Here is a 22,181-nt window from a genome sequence, read left to right as displayed (position 1 = left end):
ACACCACAACTTTAGACAGTATGAGAACAACAACACAACTTTAGACAGAGAACACCACCACAGCTTTAGACAGAGAACACCACCACAACTTTAGACAGAGAACACCACCACAGCTTTAGACAGAGAACACCACCACAACTTTAGACAGAGAACACCACCACAACTTTAGACAGTAAGAGAACACCACCACAACTTTAGACAGAGAACACCACCACACCTTTAGACAGAGAACACCACCACAACTTTAGACAGTAAGAGAACACCACCACAACTTTAGACAGAGAACACCACCACACCTTTAGACAGAGAACACCACCACAACTTTAGACAGTAAGAGAACACCACCACAACTTTAGACAGAGAACACCACCACAACTTTAGACAGAGAACACCACCACAACTTTAGACAGAGAACACCACCACAGCTTTAGACAGAGAACACCACCACAACTTTAGACAGAGAACACCACCACAACTTTAGACAGTAAGAGAACACCACCACAACTTTAGACAGAGAACACCACCACAACTTTAGACAGAGAACACCACCACAACTTTAGACAGAGAACACCACCACAGCTTTAGACAGAGAACACCACCACAAATTTAGACAGAGAACACCACCACAACTTTAGACAGTAAGAGAACACCACCACAACTTTAGACAGAGAACACCACCACAACTTTAGACAGAGAACACCACCACAACTTTAGACAGAGAACACCACCACAACTTTAGACAGTAAGAGAACACCACCACAACTTTAGACAGAGAACACCACCACAACTTTAGACAGAGAACACCACCACAACTTTAGACAGAGAACACCACCACAACTTTAGACAGAGAACACCACCACAACTTTAGACAGAGAACACCACCACAACTTTAGACAGAGAACACCACCACAACTTTAGACAGTAAGAGAACACCACCACAACTTTAGACAGAGAACACCACCACAACTTTAGACAGAGAACACCACCACAACTTTAGACAGTTAGAGAACACCACCACAGCTTTAGACAGAGAACACCACCACAAATTTAGACAGAGAACACCACCACAACTTTAGACAGAGAACACCACCACAATTTTAGACAGAGAACACCACCACAACTTTAGACAGTATGAGAACACCACCACAACTTTAGACAGAGAACAACACCACAACTTTAGACAGTAAGAGAACAACACCACAAATTTAGACAGAGAACACCACCACAACTTTAGACAGTAAGAGAACAACACCACAACTTTAGACAGAGAACACCACCACAAATTTAGACAGAGAACACCACCACAACTTTAGACAGAGATTACTACCACAACTTTAGACAGAGAACACCACCACAACTTTAGACAGAGAAAACCATCACAACTTTAGACAGTAAGAGAACACCACCACAACTTTAGACAGAGAACACCACCACAACTTTAGACAGAGAACACCACCACAACTTTAGACAGAGAACACCACCACAACTTTAGACAGAGAACACCACCACAACTTTAGACAGAGAACACCACCACAGCTTTAGACAGAGAACACCACCACAACTTTAGACAGAGAACACCACCACAACTTTAGACAGTAAGAGAACACCACCACAACTTTAGACAGAGAACACCACCACACCTTTAGACAGAGAACACCACCACAACTTTAGACAGTAAGAGAACACCACCACAACTTTAGACAGAGAACACCACCACAACTTTAGACAGAGAACACCATCACAACTTTAGACAGAGAACACCACCACAGCTTTAGACAGAGAACACCACCACAACTTTAGACAGAGAACACCACCACAACTTTAGACAGAGAACACCACCACAACTTTAGACAGTAAGAGAACACCACCACAACTTTAGACAGAGAACACCATCACAGCTTTAGACAGTAAGAGAACACCACCACAACTTTAGACAGAGAAAACCACCAGAACTTTAGACAGAGAACACTACCACAACTTTAGACAGAGAACACCACCACAACATTAGACAGAGAACACCACCACAACTTTAGACAGAGAACACCACCACAACTTTAGACAGAGAACACCACCACAACTTTAGACAGTAAGAGAACACCACCACAACTTTAGACAGAGAACACCACCACACCTTTAGACAGAGAACACCACCACAACTTTAGACAGTAAGAGAACACCACCACAACTTTAGACAGAGAACACCACCACAACTTTAGACAGAGAACACCACCACAACTTTAGACAGAGAACACCACCACAACTTTAGACAGAGAACACCACCACAACTTTAGACAGAGAACACCACCACAACTTTAGACAGTAAGAGAACACCACCACAACTTTAGACAGAGAACACCACCACAACTTTAGACAGAGAACACCACCACAACTTTAGACAGAGAACACCACCACAGCTTTAGACAGAGAACACCACCACAACTTTAGACAGTAAGAGAACACCAACACAACTTTAGACAGAGAACAACACCACAACTTTAGACAGAGAACACCACCACAACTTTAGACAGAGAACACCACCACAACTTTAGACAGAGAACACCACCACAACTTTAGACAGAGAACACCACCACAACTTTAGACAGAGAACACCACCACAAATTTAGACAGAGAACACCACCACAACTTTAGACAGAGAACACCACCACAACTTTAGACAGAGAACACCACCACAACTTTAGACAGAGAACACCACCACAACTTTAGACAGAGAACACCACCACAACTTTAGACAGAGAACACCACCACAGCTTTAGACAGAGAACACCACCACAAATTTAGACAGAGAACACCACCACAACTTTAGACAGAGAACACCACCACAATTTTAGACAGAGAACACCACCACAACTTTAGACAGTATGAGAACACCACCACAACTTTAGACAGAGAACAACACCACAACTTTAGACAGTAAGAGAACAACACCACAAATTTAGACAGAGAACACCACCACAACTTTAGACAGTAAGAGAACACCACCACAACTTTAGACAGAGAACACCATCACAACTTTAGACAGTAAGAGAACACCACCACAAATTTAGACAGAGAACACCACCACAACTTTAGACAGAGAACACCACCACAACTTTAGACAGAGAACACCACCACAGCTTTAGACAGTAAGAGAACACCACCACAACTTTAGACAGAGAACACCACCACACCTTTAGACAGAGAACACCGCCACAACTTTAGACAGTAAGAGAACAACACCACAACTTTAGACAGTATGAGAACAACAACACAACTTTAGACAGAGAACACCACCACAACTTTAGACAGTATGAGAACACCACCACAACTTTAGACAGTATGAGAACAACAACACAACTTTAGACAGAGAACACCACCACAACTTTAGACAGTAAGAGAACAACACCACAACTTTAGACAGAGAACACCACCACAACTTTAGACAGTAAGAGAACAACACCACAAATTTAGACAGAGAACACCACCACAATTTTAGACAGTAAGAGAACAACACCACAAATTTAGACAGTAAGAGAACAACACCACAAATTTAGACAGAGAACACCACCACCAATATTCACTGACACAATATTTCACACGTTAAACCTCTCTTGCCTGTATTCGAACTCAAAACGACAACATTCAACTCTTCACGCCATACAGATCGACCACAAACCTGCTCTAAATTTAAAACCCTAATTAAAAAACATTAAAGTTAAAAGCTATTGCATATTTTAAGCCCAGATAAGATCTTTATTACATTCAGCACACTTTTACGCGTGTAACAGTTGTATCAGGTGTATCAATTTACAATTTCATTAGGCGTGGTCGACCCCCCACCCCCCCCCCACCCCCATCCCCACACACACCTTTTAAACTTAACCCCCATCTGCTGTTTAAAAACCTCCCCGGGTCACGTGACCGCCCCAAAAGTGCCACGCATGTGGCAGTGACCATAACAGTTTGACATCTCGACGGCGTTCGCATCCTCGGTAGCCGATAGTGGGTTGGGGGCAAGGAGGATAGGTGGGGGGGACGTGGTGTTGGAGGGGGGGGGAAGCTGGCTGCGACGCTACGAACCAGGAACCAGCCAATAGGAAGAGAGGAGTTACGGCAGAGCCTTGCAGTCAAAGCTTTGAGCACCGCATTTTTCTCGGATGGTCATGGGGATAGGATGAGCCATGCCTACGTTTGCCCCGACACTGTTTCTATTGTTGTTTGTTGCTGTTGTTGTTGTTGTTCCTGTGTTGGCCGGTGAAACTTTTTCTAATGACCAGAGGGAGATACTGGGCACGTGCAAGGGAAATTGTGAGCAGCATTTGGTGAGTTCGGCGCTTTTGTTTTGGTTTTTTTAATGTGATTTTACGAGACTTTTAAAACTTTCTATTACCCGCGCTTGATCAGAATGACGTTAAAGACAGTATCAACAGTTGGATAACTCAATACGGTCACCGGCGTTTAAGTCTGTAGAGTGTGCTTATGGGATCATTTTAGAAACGTTATTTTCATTTAAATAATGTATTTGTTTTTAAAATAAAGTTATCAACGGAATACGTTATCTATGCAATATGTTGTTGTTTTTTTTTGGGGGGGGGGGGGGTCTAGATCTAGTAATTTTTGTGACGTGTGACCATCGGTGAGGTGACATTGTGTGACTTCACGTAATATTATTTTTGCTGATATTCTGATATAGGGCTATGCATGCAATTTATTAATACAATTCTGCAGAACAAAACAAAAATAGTTTCCATTTTCGTCTAAATAAACACCGTTAGTTTAATCTCACCAGACAGGCAAAAATCTGATATGTCTTTGTTCATATAGATTTCGTTTTAAGATTCTGTTTTTCTCGCACTTGCTTATATCAGATCTTAGTCTGTGATGATGTATGTGGTGATGCTGTTAGGGGGAGGAGGGGGGGGGGGGGTGGGGCAGTTGACCACCGGAAGGGGGGTGAGGTTCGAGAAAAAAATCGATCAAAATATAATGACGTAATTTAGGGACGTCTCCTACTGTATAGAGAATTCTAGTCGGCCGTGCCTCCAAGAAAAAATGTTAACTCTGGTACCGGAAATGATGATAGTTAGGGTTAGAGATTCTGTTTACGGTTTGAGGCATGAGGTCAGTTACTTGTTAAAAATAAAAGCGTGTCCCCGATTTTACTTGGTCTCTAAATGCACGTAAGACAGCCCTGAACATATAAGCAGCTTAGCTCTATGACGTGTCTTCTCCCTTGAGTGGCGTAAGAAGGATTTTGTAATGGGGAGTGGAAGTGTTTTCACAAACTGTTATCCTTTCTAAAGACCGATATATATATATATATATATATATATATATATATATATATATATATATATATATATATATATATATATATATATATATATATATATATATATATATATATATATATGCATATATACACACAAGCCTATAGATAGAAGATAGGTCTAAAGACCTTATATGCAGGCCCTATTAATATGCAGGCCCTTTATTTATATATAGGTATATATATATATATATATATATATATATATATATATATATAAGATTCTATAACTTAATATTGTTATTTTGTTGTTCCATGGGGAAATTTAATTTACCCTACCCCCCCCCCCCCTCCAACACACACACTCGCAGTCACACAAACACACCCTCCCAACCTCACAACGCCGCTGTTTCCCATGCCCAAAGTTCTACACCATTTGTTCCACCCTGGTCAAACCTGGACCGGACTATTCATTGACCGGAACCCCACCCTGACACGACCGTAAAAACCCATCCCCCACTTCATCCGGCCAGGCCGTACAATTGGTAACCTTGACCTTGACAGCCCTGGACCACAACACAGCCGGCCAGCCAACAGGTGCCCGTTCCCAGCACCAGTAGACTGCCCAGGTCACCTGACCAGCCGGTATCCCCCCCCCCCCCCAATGAATGGACTTACCGTGAGAAAATGTCTGGATTTGTGTCTGGTTGGAGTAAAAAAAAAATGGGTGTGGTGGGGTGGGGTGGTGGGGGGTGGGGGGATGAACAATAGTGTTTACATCTGTTCTAAAATTTCGTTCTTATAATAGTATTAAAACAGGTAGTTTTGGTACCTTCAAAAAACTTTAAAAACAATATCAGGTACAGTGGATGTTTCGACCCAAGGCCTTCGTTAGCACACAACAGTATGGTTAAAGAGTAGACGAAAAGGCATACTTTTGGATATAGAAAACTTGTCCCAAGGCTACGATATCTTAATGAAGAGAGGCGCACCAAAGGACTGTTATACAACGAATTGGGGTAGGGGTTGGGGTGTGGTGTGGTGTTCACTTTTGGGGTGGGGGGGGAGGGTAGATGATAAATATGTTCTTTTTTATTGTTTCGACCTAGCAGCTGCGTCGTATTTAAATAAGCATCCCTAGTGGTTATTTCTAGAGCATTCGTGTCATAGTCAAATGTAGACTAGGGGATTAAATTAGAAAAACGCTGAAAAATCATCTTTACAGTCTTTGTCCGCTTAGAAGGCTTTTTGCTTACATATACGTACATGCACACGTACACTTGCAGGTGTGCGTGCAGATACATGTAAAATGTGTATAATTTTTTTTTATAATGTGCATCTATCTCCTGGCTTAACAGTACGTCTAAGTGTGAAGAACTACTGAAGTACAACAACATCTGCACACGTGTTCTTGTTTTTTTTTTTTAACAGGAAAATTGAAAACAAGACGGTTAAATACAAAACAATTTTAAAACAACTTCTAAATGTTTTTCTATAGTTGTTTCACAGAAGATACAATCGCTCTAAATTTGATTGAATGAAAGAAAAAAAAGTTTCTATAACATTTATTTTACAATTATTCTATTTTTCTTTGAAAAACGTTAAGGCACTTTTTCAAGCCCAATATAATTTTGTTGAAAGCGGATAATGCAATATTAGCAATTACGCTATTACGCTAATTACTAGAAACATTAAAGATTTAATGTAATGGCGAGATTTTTAACCGTCATAAAAATGTCCTGTTAGCAAAAGGGAAATTATTTTTCCTGTGATGTAATTACGGCGACGACTTAATTTAACTGCACCTTACCAAAAAAATAATTTTGGCTAATTTCTTAATCATCTTCACAAATTTTACCTTTCGCTTTGTTAAAAATAGTTTAAAGTATATGTGTTAAGGATGTTTTACATTTTAAAAACAAATTGACATATTGAAGTCCTTTGATCAACCAAAATAAAAACGATTAAAAAAGATCGGCAGGTAACGAATGCCCGCGCACACACACACACACACTCATACACACACACACACACACATATATATATATATATATATATATATATATATATATATATATATATATATATATATATATATATATATATAGGCCTATATATATATATATATATATAGGCCTATATATATATATATATATATATATATATATATATATATATATATATATATATATATATATATATATATATATAATGTATATATATACACTTCTGTTAATTTGATCGTAAAATAAATGGAGATTGAGCTTTGAGGGAAGTTAGATTTAAATAAGTTAGGCCTAAGGTATTAGTAAACCATGCCATTGATAAGGACAATTAGCCCGTGCAAGGCTGGTTTCGAACTAGGATCTGACGCGTTGCCCCAGGGAGTGTTGTGTCGACTGCTCAGCTGTTCTCAATTCTCAGCCCTCCTCCCATCAGATGGGATGTTCATTGGGCCGGAACTTCGGCATTGGCCTGAAATTCCTTGAACCGTTGTTAACGCGTTCAAGCGGAATGGTATTAGAATCATGGTGATTTATCACTGGTACGACTTTATCATTTAGATGGCAAGTTTATCAACAAAGTTAATGAGAACAGTGCGTTTTCGGCCACCGCAATATTAAAATAAAAAGGTCGATACTATATATATATATATATATATATATATATATATATATATATATATATTTATTTATTGAGCAACAGTTTGATCATATCCTCCTAAGATCTATCGTCCCATGATGGGATCAACTTCGTAAGATTGGGGCAACACTGCGACAAACTAATTTTTACCATCATATAATGGGAGTAACTGCTAGAATCAAAGTTCCATCATCATATGAGGGGGGGGGGGAGCGGGCAGCACTGTGAAAATCTAAGATCTACCATCCTATGATGGCGACAACTTTGCGAGAATCTAAGCCCCAGTACCATCCTATGATGGGGGTCAAGACTGCGAGCCACTAAGCCCCACCCTCTGATGCTCCACAAGATAAACTCCCGGCCTAACCCGGGGGGAGTTTGAATAAGACGCTTGAGGGCGTCACTGAATGTCATTTATCGACTCACTGGATCGCTATTACCCTACACCCACAAACCCCTAACACCATTTCGTACCCACACTTGTTTCTGTAGGCATGTAGTGCCCCTACTAATTCTCTTTACCCAACTCTATAAACTGTGGTTTATATATATATATATATATATATATATATATATATATATATATATATATATATATATATATATATATATATATATATATATATATATATATATATATATATATATATATATATATATATATATATATATATATCAGCTCTTTAGCTATTTATTTATTTATTTTAGCTATTTATTTATTTATTTATTTATTTATTTATTTATTTATCAGCTCTACAATGTAAAAATGCTTTTATAAAATGTGAAATTGGTGTAATATACATGTCTAGGTTAGGCGTCGTACAAGAGAACACCTTCCTAGATAAAAAAAAAATAAAATAAAATAAATCTTTACAGGAAAAGATATAGTGAGGCAAGATGGTTGGGAAAGTGTGTGTGTGTGTGTGTGTGTGTTGGGTATGGGGAGGGGGGGGAGAAGAGAAATGGATTCAATTATTTTTTTAAGAAATTCGTAAGGGCCGAAAGAAAAAAAAAATTGATAGCACAGACTGAGCATTTTTGGAGAAGGGGGGAGAAGAGGGGGGGAGCAACTCGCGTTCGTCTGATGAATATTGATTCTAATAAGTGGTGAATTCTAATCGCCGAAAATTGAGATTGCGTATGTATGCGCAGATCAGCGCGCATATATAAACAGAATGCGCATTTGGAGATGGCGTACGAGAAATCCTATTACTAGCTACCTAATCATCGATTAGTCGAATGTATGCTATGCATACATAGTTTCGTTAATGACTTAAAATCGCAGATAACAATTCAAATTAGTGTGTGCCACGTGACAGTGCCGTGACCCCGAGTACAGTCACGTGACAGTGCCGTGAAACAAGTACTCAGCACGGAGCATTGTTCCCCCGCCCCCAATCTCTACAATCTGAGGCCGTTGCTTCCAATCCTGTTCTCAATGCGATTATCGCTTCATGGGTTTCCTATTTCGTTACTCGGATGTTTTTTATCTTCGGTTGGATCGAATTCCAGGCGCTTCTCGAGACCCCTACTGGAGATATATGGACATATATATGTGGATATATATCTCTGTGTGTGTATAAATGTATATGTAAATGTACTTATATGTATATATATATGCGCATAATATATATATATATATATATATATATATATATATATATATATATATATATATATATATATATATATCTGTGTGTATAAATGTATATGTAAATGTACTTATATGTATATATATAATTATATATATATATATATATATATATATATATATATATATATATATATAATTATGTATATGTGTGTGTGTGTATAAATGTATATGTAAATGTTCTTATATGTATATATATATATATATATATATATATATATATATATATATATATATATATATATATATATATATATATATATATATATATATATATTGATATTGATATACACACATATGTGTGTGCGTGTGTTTGATTGTAATTGGCCAGAGTCCTGCTTCTGATGTTTCTCTTGAACAAATCCCTGTAGCCCTGTTGTAGGTCTACGTTGTTAGATCTTTGGATAAGCTCGCACTATGTCTCAGGTGAGAGGACTTGCAACTGTCGCATAAATGGATTCACAACAATCACGGAATCGGATATACAACAGTCACCTGTCTAAAGGAATATACAGGAGATACATGAATGGATATACAACAGTCATTGAAATGGATATACATTAATCATAGATTCACATATAGCTAATATCAGGCGTCGTATTTGTGACATAATCACATAATCACATAATAAGGCATACATATCATAGTCAATCATATACATTTTTCTTAAATGAAGAAGTCAATTACCATGTATTTCTTACATTTGGTTGAATTATAATTCTATTTTTGTAGGGTCCGTGTTCGTCAGGCATGAGTTACCCAAACGAAAGGTTCAGATATACCATAGAAAATAATAGGAACATACCGACATGACAGCGATGTATGTGCTATGGTGATTGGCAGAGACATGTATGGGGGGCCACAGGAATGTCTGTAGTTCTTGGGGCGTGCTGATACAGTAGGGGTAGGGGGTGAAGGGGGCGTAGGGTACTAAAGCTTCGAGATATTCAATGTTTATTATGAGGGAGGGGAGCACGGGGTGCATCATGTTTTAGAGATTCCCTCCCATCCCCTCCCCCCCCCCCCCCCCCTCTACTGGCGTAACTAAGTGAGTACCATCTACCGCAACCAAACAATACCATTGACTTCTCTGATGAAGGCCTTTGATCGAAACCACAGCTGTGTGCTTGTTTACACGTCGGTAATATTTTGGCGTGGCTGGGGGGGGGTGGTATGGGTGTGGCTGGGGGTACGGTGCGGCGAGAGGAAGGGGTGGATGAAGCAAAAAAAAAAAAAGAAATTAGCTCACCTGCCCACTCCTGTTACGTCCAGGTGTTACCCAAGACAAGGCTGTTAACAAAAGGTGTTGAGTGAGTTCTCTCCCCCTGACACGTGTTTTGCGACGGGGGTTCTCTCCCCCTGAAGCCAATGAAGCGTCGAGCAACACCTTGTCCAGATGACCCATGCGCAATCAGACGTGACGGCATTGGCACCTGCAACATCCGCCCCCGGCGGCGTGTCACTTTTGGAACAGGATTAAGAAAGTCTGGCAAGGCGCTGGCTAAAGCGGAAATGATATTTTCTTCAAACCCCGGCCCGGATGACGTTTTTTTTTTTATTTGTTATGCAAATGTGGGATAATTCTGTAGAAAATTGACAGGAAGTTAGATCAATAAGATATCGAGGACCAAGAATAATGTAAAGCGAGGGAGCGGTGGTAAGGTCAAGGGGGACAATGTCGAATGTGTCGACCAATGTCAAGGTCGTTGTGAAATTATGTCAAGTGTGAAGAAAGAGCGAGCAAGGGCGACGTGAACGGTAATAATCCAATGTCAAGGGCGTAGAGCAATGTCAAGGTTGTAAAGAAAGTTCAAGCGTCCATGAGAGTAGGGCATAACTTAAAGGGCGTAGAGAAGTATCAAGTAGGGTCTACTTAAAGCATGGTCAGGTGGGTTAGGTTAAAAACATCAAATGTGTAAGGGGGGGGGGGGGGGTGCTGTCAAGTGGTGATGTCAGGTGATCAGGTTAAAACCAGGTGTGCTAAACGGTGTTAAGTCGTTCATAATTAGGCCAAGAGCTTACATTAATGACAGGCACTTGGAGAATTGGCAAGGGCCTTTTTTTTATTAATGTCTAGTACTTAGGATAATGTCTAGTGCTTAGGATAATGTCTTGTACTTAGGATAATGTCTTGTACTAAGGATAATGTTCTGTCCTTCGATTAATGACAAGTGCTTAATGACAAGTAAACTATATCAATGTCTAGTGCTTACTGACAAATGTACTTATGACAAGTGCTTAATGACAAGTAAACTATATCAATGTCTAGTGCTTACTGACAAATGTACTTATGACAAGTGCTTAATGACAAGTAAACTATATCAATGTCTAGTGCTCACTGACAAATGTTCTAATGTTAAGTGCTTAATGACAAGTACGTTAAATTAATGTCTAGTACTTAGGATAATGTTCTGACCTTCGATTAATGACACATGCTTAATGCCAAGTACATTATATCAATGTCTTGTGCTTACTGAGAAATTTATTGATGTCAGGTGCTAAATGTCAATTACATTAAATCATTAAATTAATTTCAAGTGCTTGATGCCAAGTACATTAAATTAGTATTGATAGCCTATAGCTGTGTCTAATATACATAGATATCTAATTTGAAAATTTTGAGTGTGTAATGAACAGTGTGTAATGAACAGTGTGTAATGAGCAGAGTGTGTAATGAACAGTGAGGGTAAAACTTGTCTAAGCCTTTACTGATGTAGAGTAATCTTGGTTAGGGAGGAATCTTGGTTAGGTTTAGAATGGGGCGGGGAAGGGGGGGATAAAGCTAGTTCAGAGTTTCTTCCAGGCATGTCTTCGAAAAAAGTCTACCCCTTCCCCCCCCCCCCCCCACCGAAAAAATTTAGTCTCCCCCCCCCCCGAAAATATCAAGCCTGATATTTCATATTCAATTATCTTCTGACCAGTCCACACTGCCCCATGACCTACTGTCTGACCAGTCTACACTGCCACATGACCTACTGTCTGACCAGTCTACACTGCCCCATGACCTACTGTCTGACCAATCTACACTGCCCCATGACCTACTGTCTGACCAGTCTACACTGCCACATGACCTACTGTCTGACCAGTCCACACTGCCCCATGACCTACTGTCTGACCAATCTACACTGCCACATGACCTACTGTCTGACCAGTCCACACTGCCCCATGACCTACTGTCTGGCCTGTCCACACTGCCCCATGACCTACTATCTGACCAGTCTACACTGCCCCATGACCTACTATCTGACCAATCTACACTGCCACATGACCTACTGTCTGACCAGTCCACACTGCCCCATGACCTACTGTCTGACCGACCCCGACCCCCTTTCCCCCCATAGAATATCCGCCTAAGCCAAACCTTCTCTTGTTATCTTGCATTAATCCCCAGCCATGAAGAATTCATCAGCCCCTAGACCTGGTCAATTCGTTGTGGTTAACTCCACATACATACACCGTTACACACACATTTATACACACACCACACTTAGTCGCTACACACACATTTCGTTACACACGCACACATCTCTCCACACACGACGTCACCACACAGATCTCCCCTAACCACATCCCATACACATATTCCTCCACACACATCCCCACACACACAATCCCTCCACCAAAAACCACCACACACATCCCACCGCACACATTCACGTTTCTCCCCACACAAATAATGTCACCACATATCTCCTCCAAACATATCCCCCACACATCCCTCCGCACACCTCGACCACACACTTTCCATCGCACGCGCTCACACGCTTCTCCCCACACTCATCTCGCCACCTCACCCCACACATCTCGCCACCTCACACCCCCACACATCTCACCACCCCCACACACCCCACAAATCTCACCACCTCACCCTCCCCCACATCTCGCCTTCTCCCCCCCCCCTCAAAACTCCCTCACACTCACCCCCCACCACACACCATCCACCACGTAAAACACCAACATTTATTTAAGCTACCAACCTCATCTAGCAACATATCATGAAAGCCAAAGTTTGTTGCGCTACTCAGGCGAGTACCACACGAGACGGCTAATTATCAGACATCAAATTACCTTACCTGGAGTTACGGCTTCAAATGCTAAAGAAATGTGTGTTTTTTTCTTCCACAGAACGCTTTGAGCGATGCCGGGAATACTTTGTTCTGCGACAGTACCTGCAGCGTCGAACAGGTAAGTCTAGAACTCTGGTCATCTTGTCCTACAGGGCTAATGTGGGGTCATACAGGACTTATGAGGGGTCATTTTGTCCTACAGGACTTATGTGGAGTCATACAGGACATATGTGGTGTCATTTTGTCCTAGAGGACTTATGTGGGGTCATTTTGTCCTACAGGACTTATATGGGGGTCAATGTGAGGTCATCTTGTTCTACAGGACTTATGTGGGTCATTTTGTCCTACAGGACATGTGGGGTCATTTTGTTATACAGGACTAATGTGGGGTCATCGTGTCCTACAGGACTTATGTGGGGTCATCGTGTCCTACAGGACTTATGTAGGGTCATACAGGACTTGTGTGGTGTCATTTTGTCCTACAGGACTTATATGGGGTCATCGTGTCCTACAGGACTTATGTAGGGTCATTTTGTCCTACATGACTTATGTGGGGTCATACAGGACTTATGTGGGGTCATTTTGTCCTACAGGACTTATGTGGGGTCATTTTGTCCTACAGGACTTATGTGGGGTCATTTTGTCCTACAGGACTTAAGTGGGGGTCATACAAGACTTATGTGGGGTCATTTTGTTCTACAGTACTTATGTGGGGTCACCGTGTCATACTTGACTTATAATATGTTTGGTTTAGTGTCAAAAATGGCTTATAATACTTGGATGTGGGTGTGGGGGTGTGGCCGACCAATACTTCCGGAAAGATATTTTACCTAGTTACACGTTTTTGTTATCAAACCGCTCAGTTACCTTTGACGTTTACTTACATTTAGTCCTAATGTCAAACAGTCACGTTTGTCCATTTATGTTACGAAAACCTACTTTAGGTCATAAGAAAGGTCCCGGAATGTTTTTCGTCTTCTTTTAATGTTCGGAATAGGTCCTAAAGCCTTTTTTATTTCAGGGTCCGAAATTACTCCCAAAACACATTTTTATTTTTATTTTAGTGTCCTGAATAGGTCCCGGGACGCCGTTTATCTGATGTCCTATCAAAGTCCCATAAGATATCAAATGTCCTGCAACAACTACATCCAAGTTTAGTCCTAAACCGCAACTAATTTCTCTTTAGTCCTGCCTCCGACACACAGATCGTGTCTAAATGGCACCCGGCAAATGCTTCTATTGAACTATCTGGGATCATTTGACATTCAAGTCAAGGGAAAGAACTAAAGAGAAAAAAAACCTGATTATTTCCCATGTAATTGAATCTTGTCCGGCTTCTGACCTGAAAAGAAAGAGAAAAAAAAGTAAAAAAAAAAAACATCCTTGATACACAGGGAAGACCACAGGAAAAAAATTCTTTTTTTAAACACAGATTCGCAAACAGATTAAAGTGCTGAATATGAGGGGGGTGGGGTGAGGGGTCGTAGGTTGTAGAGCTAGCTGTGGCAGTCACAACTTATAATGCTATTGGTGGGGGGGGGGGGGGGTCACAGATTATAGTGCTGAATGTGGGGGTCACAACGCATAGTGCCAATGTTAGTGGGTGTGTGGGGGGGTCATAGATTATAGTGCCGAATGTGGGGGTCACAACTTTGAGTGCTAATGTTAGGGGGGGGGTCATAGATTATAGTGCCGAATGTGGGGGTCACAACTTAGAGTGCTAATGTTAGGGGGGGGGGGGGTCATAGATTATAGTGCCGAATGTGGGGGTGAGGGGGGTCATAGATTATAGTGTCGAATGTGGGGGTCACAACTTAGAGTGCTAATGTTAGGGGGGGGGGGTCATAGATTATAGTGCCGAATGTGGGGGTCACAACTTAGAGTGCTAATGTTAGGGGGGGTCATAGATTATAGTGCCGAATGTGGGGGTGAGGGGGGTCATAGATTATAGTGCCAAATGTGGGGGTGATAGGTTATAGTGCTTAATGTGGGGTGAAGGGGGTCATAGATTATAGTGTCGAATGTGGCGGTCACAACTTATAATGCTATTGGCGGAAAGGGGTGTCACAACTTATAATGGTGTATGTGTTGCACGCCATAGCAATGCTTCTATAGAAAGAGATACAGAGATACAAATAAACTAGAACAAACGCCTACAAAACTCCGACATATTTTGTTTTGTATGTTGCCGTAATAGGAAAATGTACAGCTGAGTTTAACTTCATTTAGAAAACGAGCATTAAAGTACGATTTCTCTGTTTTAATACAGCGGAAAAAATAATTTAAAATCAGAATTTTTTTTGTTTTACACCATGCGTGAAACAACAGATTCTATGTTAGTTGCGAACGTAAAGGGAAATCGGTTAGGCCTACTTGAGAGTCAAAAAGATAAAGACTTTAAAGTTTTATCATTTACATTGTTGCGTTCTGTAACCTTTGATTTCAATCGTCAAACTGATTTTTAGATTATATTCTGGTTTTCATCTTTAATCTGGATCCTTGGTTTGACTTTATAAAACATCAAATAGAATATTATTTTATTTTTGACGTTAAATAGAATCACATGCTAATATTTTATTTTTGACGTTAAATAGAATCACATGCTAATATTTTACTTTCGAAATTAAATAGAATCCCATGTTAATATTTTATTTTTTGACGTTAAATAGAATCACATGCTAATATTTTATTTTTGACTTTAAACAGAATCACATGTTAACATTTTACTTTTGACGTTAAATAGAATCACATGCTAATATTTTATTTTTGACGTTAAATAGAATCACATGCTAATATTTTACTTTCGACATTAAATAGAATCCCATGTTAATATTTTATTTTTTGACGTTAAATAGAATCACATGCTAATATTTTACATTTCGACATTACATAGAATCCCATGCTAATATTTGACTTTTGACGTAAAAAAAAAATCACATTTATTATGCGTTTTTACCCCAAACGGGAAATCAAAGATTATTTTATTTTTTTATTTCAACGCGAAGTTAAAATCACGGATTATTTTTAATTTCTGCGTGCGGAAAAAAAAAAGTTGGGATTATTTCTTATGTTGAGCCCGGTGTTGGGAATATTGATGAGACAAGGAAAATAACGATTTCCCCACCCAGTCGCCCTAAGCCAAAACTTGTTGAATCTTCTGACAGACCAGTGGCTGTGGGGGTGGGGGTCGACGGGTGGGGGAGGAGGTGGATGAGGACGCCCTTCTGCGATGGGTTGGGGGTAAAGGTGGGGATGGAGGGAGGGGTGGGGATGTTACTTCTTTGTGTGTATGTGTGTGTGTGTGTGTGTGTGTGTGCTCACGCTGCTAGCTGGTTAAAAATCGCGTAGAGAGGATTGCCACGGGTCGGTCTGTGAGAGCAAATTAGCGGGTTATCTAGCAAGTGGTGATGTATCGTCAGTCGGTGACACACACGTTCGGTGGATGCTGCTGCTGGTGGTGGAGGTGGTGGTAGTAGTGGTTGTGGTAGCTTTGGTGGTGGTGGTGGTGGTGGTGGTGGTAGAGGTGGTGGCAGTGGTGGTGGTGGTGGCGGTGGTGGTGGTGGTGGTAGAGGTGGTGGTGGTAGAGGTGGTGGCGGTGGTGGTGTTGGTGGCGGTGGTGGTGTTGGTGGTGTTGATGGTGGTAATAGAGGTGGTGGCGGTGGTGGTGTTGGTGGCGGTGGTGGTGTTGGTGGTGTTGATGGTGGTGGTAGAGGTGGTGGCGGTGGTGGTGGTGGTGGTAGAGGTGGTGGTGGTAGAGGTGGTGGTGGTTGTGGTGGAGGTGGTGGTAGAGGTGGTGGTGGTGGTAGAGGTGGTAGTCGTGGTGGTGGAGATGTTGGTGGTGGCGGTGGAGGTAATTGGGTTGGTGGTAGCGCTAGTGGAAAGTTAAGGAAAGTAAAGACAGCTGGGTGTAGTACTGACCACACCATTCCCTCATATACCGAGGTCGAGAAACATCAACTCTACTTTGTCAGCTCAATTGACCGTTAAGGGAATTTTTTACTTTCACAACGAGTAAAGAGGACTGAGTCACATCAATATCGACGGACCCAATCAACAGCATTATCGCTATTCAACCCGTCTGACTCTGCCCAACCTAATTAACTTGATCCACCTAACTGAGACAAACCAACCTAATTAAACTCGTCCAATTAACAGGCTCTGTCTATTCTGTCTCTGTTTGACTGACCTAACACCTTTCTTGTCCAGTTTACGTTTCCAAAGTGGCTGGTACCTTCACAGTCCGGTACTACTGTCCAGTCTGGTACCTTCACAGTCCAGTACCACTGTCCAAAGTGTCTGATAGTGGTACCTTCATAGTCGAGTATCATTGTCCAAATTGTCTGGCACCCTCCCCCCCCCCCCCCCCCATCTCCAGCTGAAATAACTGTCAGTTTTCCTGACATATTAACGCATGAGCTACCAAACACTTTTTTGACCGACAAATCAGACTGAAACCATTTACTGTTCCCCACACTTACTAAAAGCTCAAAAAGCAAAATGGCGAGTCTACTAAACAATAGACAACAAAAATCATGGAAAATATTTTTTAATGGTAAAAAACTTTCGATTTTTAAAATCAAATATGTATTAACAAAACCTTTTTAAAGTAATTTTAAAACAACGAAGTTGTCTATTTCTTTAAGCTCAAGCGCCAGAATCCACACCGAGATTTAAAAATTAAATTAAATGGAGTAAAAGAAGATTTTTAAAAATGTGTTACATTTTTTATTTACCGTAATTCAAAGCTTGTGAAAATGTTCAATTTTTTTTTTCTTTACTTTAATTTGATTTAAAATTGTAACATGAAGTTCGCCGTGGCATTTTTTAAAATTTATTCGCCTTAATTGTCAATAATTGGGGAAGCGATGTTTTTATCCTGGAAAAATACGTAGTCACAGGCGTAAGTCTCTCTCTGTCACTAATGTTATACACATGGGGGCGAGGGTAGTTAGACCCCCCCTACATACACAACTCATCTCTTTATATATATATATATATATATATATATATATATATATATATATATATATATATATATATATATATATATATATATATATATATATATATATATATATATATATATATATACACCCCATGACAAATTCCTAATCCTGCATCAGCATATTCCTCTGTCAATCACACAAACTGTTTTTTTTTTTTCACATCAACTGTGTTTCTGTGTCACACTAACTACCTCTGTCCCTCTCACACCAACTTTCTCTCTCACACCAACCGCTCGTGTCCCGGTCACCCCAACTGTCCACACTAAACTTTGAGCCTACCCCCCCCCACCCCACCCCCCCCCCACCCCCCCCCCCCCCAAAAAAAGCATGCACAAATAAGCCTTGAGCTGCCCCCACTAAGCCGAGGCTGAGGACGCTCGGGGAGGGCGTGATGTCTCAAACTTGACCAGATTATTCTGGAATTCCAACGCTTACAACTTGTCTGCACATTTCAGTCCTCGCAAATAAATCCCATTTTAAGCCATCCTAACGCAACAAACAAGACAATTCGAAACAAGTTAAATAAGTTTTATTTTTAAAAAATGGGAGCTAACCCTAAACAAGGGAGCTAACCCTAAGCAAAGGGAGCTAACTCCAAACAAGTGGAGCTTAACAGGAAGTCATCACCGAAAGAAAATGTCAACTGGCCAGGGATTGTTGACACGCGATTTATCTCCCCTACGTCACGCCCTTTTTAAAATGTCAAAAGTAAACGGTCGTCTGCTTCGACTGTCCTCTGACTTCCAACATAGATTCTCCTAGATCTGCACACTCGGCTTCTGCGGCTCTAGACTTATTCGGGGGTTTTACAGGCTTTAGGGGACTGGGCTGATGATTGGGTTTAGTGCTGGACGGGAGGTTTGTGTGATGGAGTGGGGGCTCAGTTGATGTGTGAATTAATGGGGAATTTAAACTGTATGATTGAGTAGGGGGTCAATGGATGTGTGCATTAATGAGAGATTTAAATTGTTGTGTGATGGAGTGGGGGCTCAGTTGATGTGTGCATTAATGAGAGATTTAAATTTTTGTATGATGTAGTGGGGGCTCTGTTGATGTGTGCATTAATGAGAGATTTAAATTGTTGTGTGATGTAGTGGGGGCTCAGTTGATGTGTGCATTAATGAGAGATTTAAATTTTTGTATGATGTAGTGGGGGCTCAGTTAATGTGTGCATTAATGAGAGATTTAAATTTTTGGATGATGTAGTGCGGGGCTCAGTTGATGTGTGCATTAATGAAATATTTAAATTTTTGTATGATGGAGTGGGGGCTCAGTTGATGTGTGCATTAATGAGAGATTTAAATTGTTGTATGATGAAGTAGGGGGTCAATGGATGTGTGCATTAATGAGAGATTTAAATTGTTGTATGATGGAGTAGGGGGGGGGGCTCAGTTGATGTGTGCATTAATGGGGAATTTAAACTGTATGATTGAGTAGGGGGTCAATGAATGTGTGAATTCATGGGAGATTTAAATTGTTGTATGATGGAGTAGGGGGGGGGGGGGCTCAGTTGATGTGTGCATTAATGGGGAATTTAAATTGTATGACGGAGTAAGGGATCAATGGATGTGTGAATTAATGGGAGATTTAAATTATTGTATGACGGAGTATTGGTTCAATGGATGTGTGAATTAATGGGGAATTTAAATTGTATGATTGAGTAGGGGATAAATGGATGTGTGAATTAATAAAAGATTTAAATTGTTGTATGACGGAGTAGGTGATAAACAAATGTGTCAATTAATGAGTCTAGTGTAGTATAGTATAATGTAGTGATGTGCAGTGTAGTGCAGAAAATTATTTTATAAAAAAATGTTTTTGATCTGTGATAGAATCGAGGTTTGTGACATAATTTTAAAAATTTCAATTTTTAATGTTCAGTTTTTTACCAGTTGTCCATTGGCCTGATGTAGTAATAGTAATGAAGGATTTGAATTGTTGTGTGATTTGTGTACACGATGGAGTGGAAGTGTGAATTGATCGGGGATTTAAATTGTACCGTTGGGTAGGGAACCGATGTTTTTGTGAGTTAATCAGGGGTTGAAATGATGGTTGAATGAATGGGGGTGATATGTAAACTCTATGTGCACAAAATGATTGTGTGAGTTTGAGTTCCTTTTATAGCTGAGTCAGTTATTTAAGTTGATGTTATGTTTGTATCAGTGGTTTGAGTTGATTGTGTACTTATGTGAGTGGTTTTTTTGTGAGATTGTGTCAGTAGTTTTGGCTGATTGTTTGATTGTATAATAGTTCAGGAATTTAAGTTAACTGAGAATCGATTAGATTCAATCATATTCAATCATATTCAATCATATTGTATAATCAAGTGTTGTCCAATTGATTGTTGTAATATTGTTGGCGTGGGAAGTTATCTCATCTTTATATAACAATCTTCTCACAATATACTCCCAACAAATCAGCAACAATCATTCAATCCTTTGTTGAATCAATCTTTATCTTTGAGAGTTTGTAACTGGAATACGTGGCTTTTGTCCACAAACTACAACAACTAATTAGTAGCGCGCGCTTCTGATGATGTTTTTAATAGTTCATTAACAAGACGCCTTTATGTTGCAGATAGAGGATCTAATACGCGCGTCCATTCTATTTATCCGTGGTTTCAATATTGAAATAAAATAATTTAGTATTCTATGTAATAGAGAGGGAAGGCTTGGTCGGATGGTGGATCGTTCCACTGCTAACTCGAAAGTTTTGAGTTCGAATCCCGGGCTTGAGTCCGTTGGTCGTCCCTGAGCCTACCCAGCCCTAAAGGCACATGACACGTTAGTAAGGGAAAGTAAAGTGTGGCTAGACGTAGTGGTGACTACACTATCCCTTCATATGAACGCTGCTTCACCTGCCCAATGGACCGTACGATTCGAGATGATACTTTACATACTTATCCACTATGTTATAAATGTATATTCTATAATAATATAATTTCGCTTACCAACTATTCTCTATCTCTCTTTCTCGTTTTAAGAACTAAGAAAAAAAAATTATAATGTACCCTCTTTAAGATATAGTAATTTTGTTTCGGTTCTTGCTAATTTCTTATTTTTTGAAAACTCCTTTTTAAAAAAATAAAAAATTCTGAAAATACAAACTTTCCGCCCGACGGGAAAATTCTGACACTCATAATAGCGATGCACGGGGTAGGGAGATGAGCCCGGGGAAGAAGGGTGGCGCTCAGACAGATGGCCGACAGACACGCGATGTGCGAGTAATTATCCGGCCGGGGGTAAGGGTTGGCTGTCCCGGGTTGCAACGGGTTGTTGTAACGGGAATGTAACGGGTTGTAACGGGAATGATGTCTTAGAGGCGATGGTTTGCTGTGGGTACTAGTGTAACACATCGACTGCCACCTTCAATAACTTGTGGGTAAATACATCGACTGCCACCTTCTATAACTTGTGGGTAAATACATCGACTACCACCTTCCTTCAATAACTTTTCGGTAAATACATCGACTGCCACCTTCAATAACTTGTGGGTAAATACATCGACTGCCACCTTCAATAACTTGTGGGTAAATACATCGACTGCCA

At 40.3% G+C, this 22,181-nt stretch overlaps 1 protein-coding gene across 3 annotated transcripts in view; it reads left to right on the top strand.

The window, feature by feature from the left end:
- Positions 1-4,171: 4,171 nt before the first annotated feature.
- LOC131956524 (proto-oncogene tyrosine-protein kinase ROS) overlaps positions 4,172-22,181 on the top strand; it is a 68,456-nt gene continuing 50,446 nt past the window's right edge. For all 3 annotated transcript variants that reach the window (XM_059321019.1, XM_059321021.1, XM_059321018.1), the window contains exons 1-2: positions 4,172-4,319; positions 13,686-13,745. In XM_059321019.1, coding sequence (XP_059177002.1) covers positions 4,179-4,319; positions 13,686-13,745 — 201 coding nt within the window. In that variant the 5' untranslated portion in view covers positions 4,172-4,178. The remainder of the gene's footprint in view (positions 4,320-13,685; positions 13,746-22,181) is intronic.

This window comes from Physella acuta, unplaced genomic scaffold, assembly GCF_028476545.2.
Source record: "Physella acuta isolate Inbredline_101_S28 unplaced genomic scaffold, ASM2847654v3 ptg001157l, whole genome shotgun sequence".
Taxonomy (NCBI): Eukaryota; Metazoa; Mollusca; class Gastropoda; family Physidae; genus Physella; species Physella acuta.
This window is presented reverse-complemented; position numbering and strand designations above follow the sequence as displayed.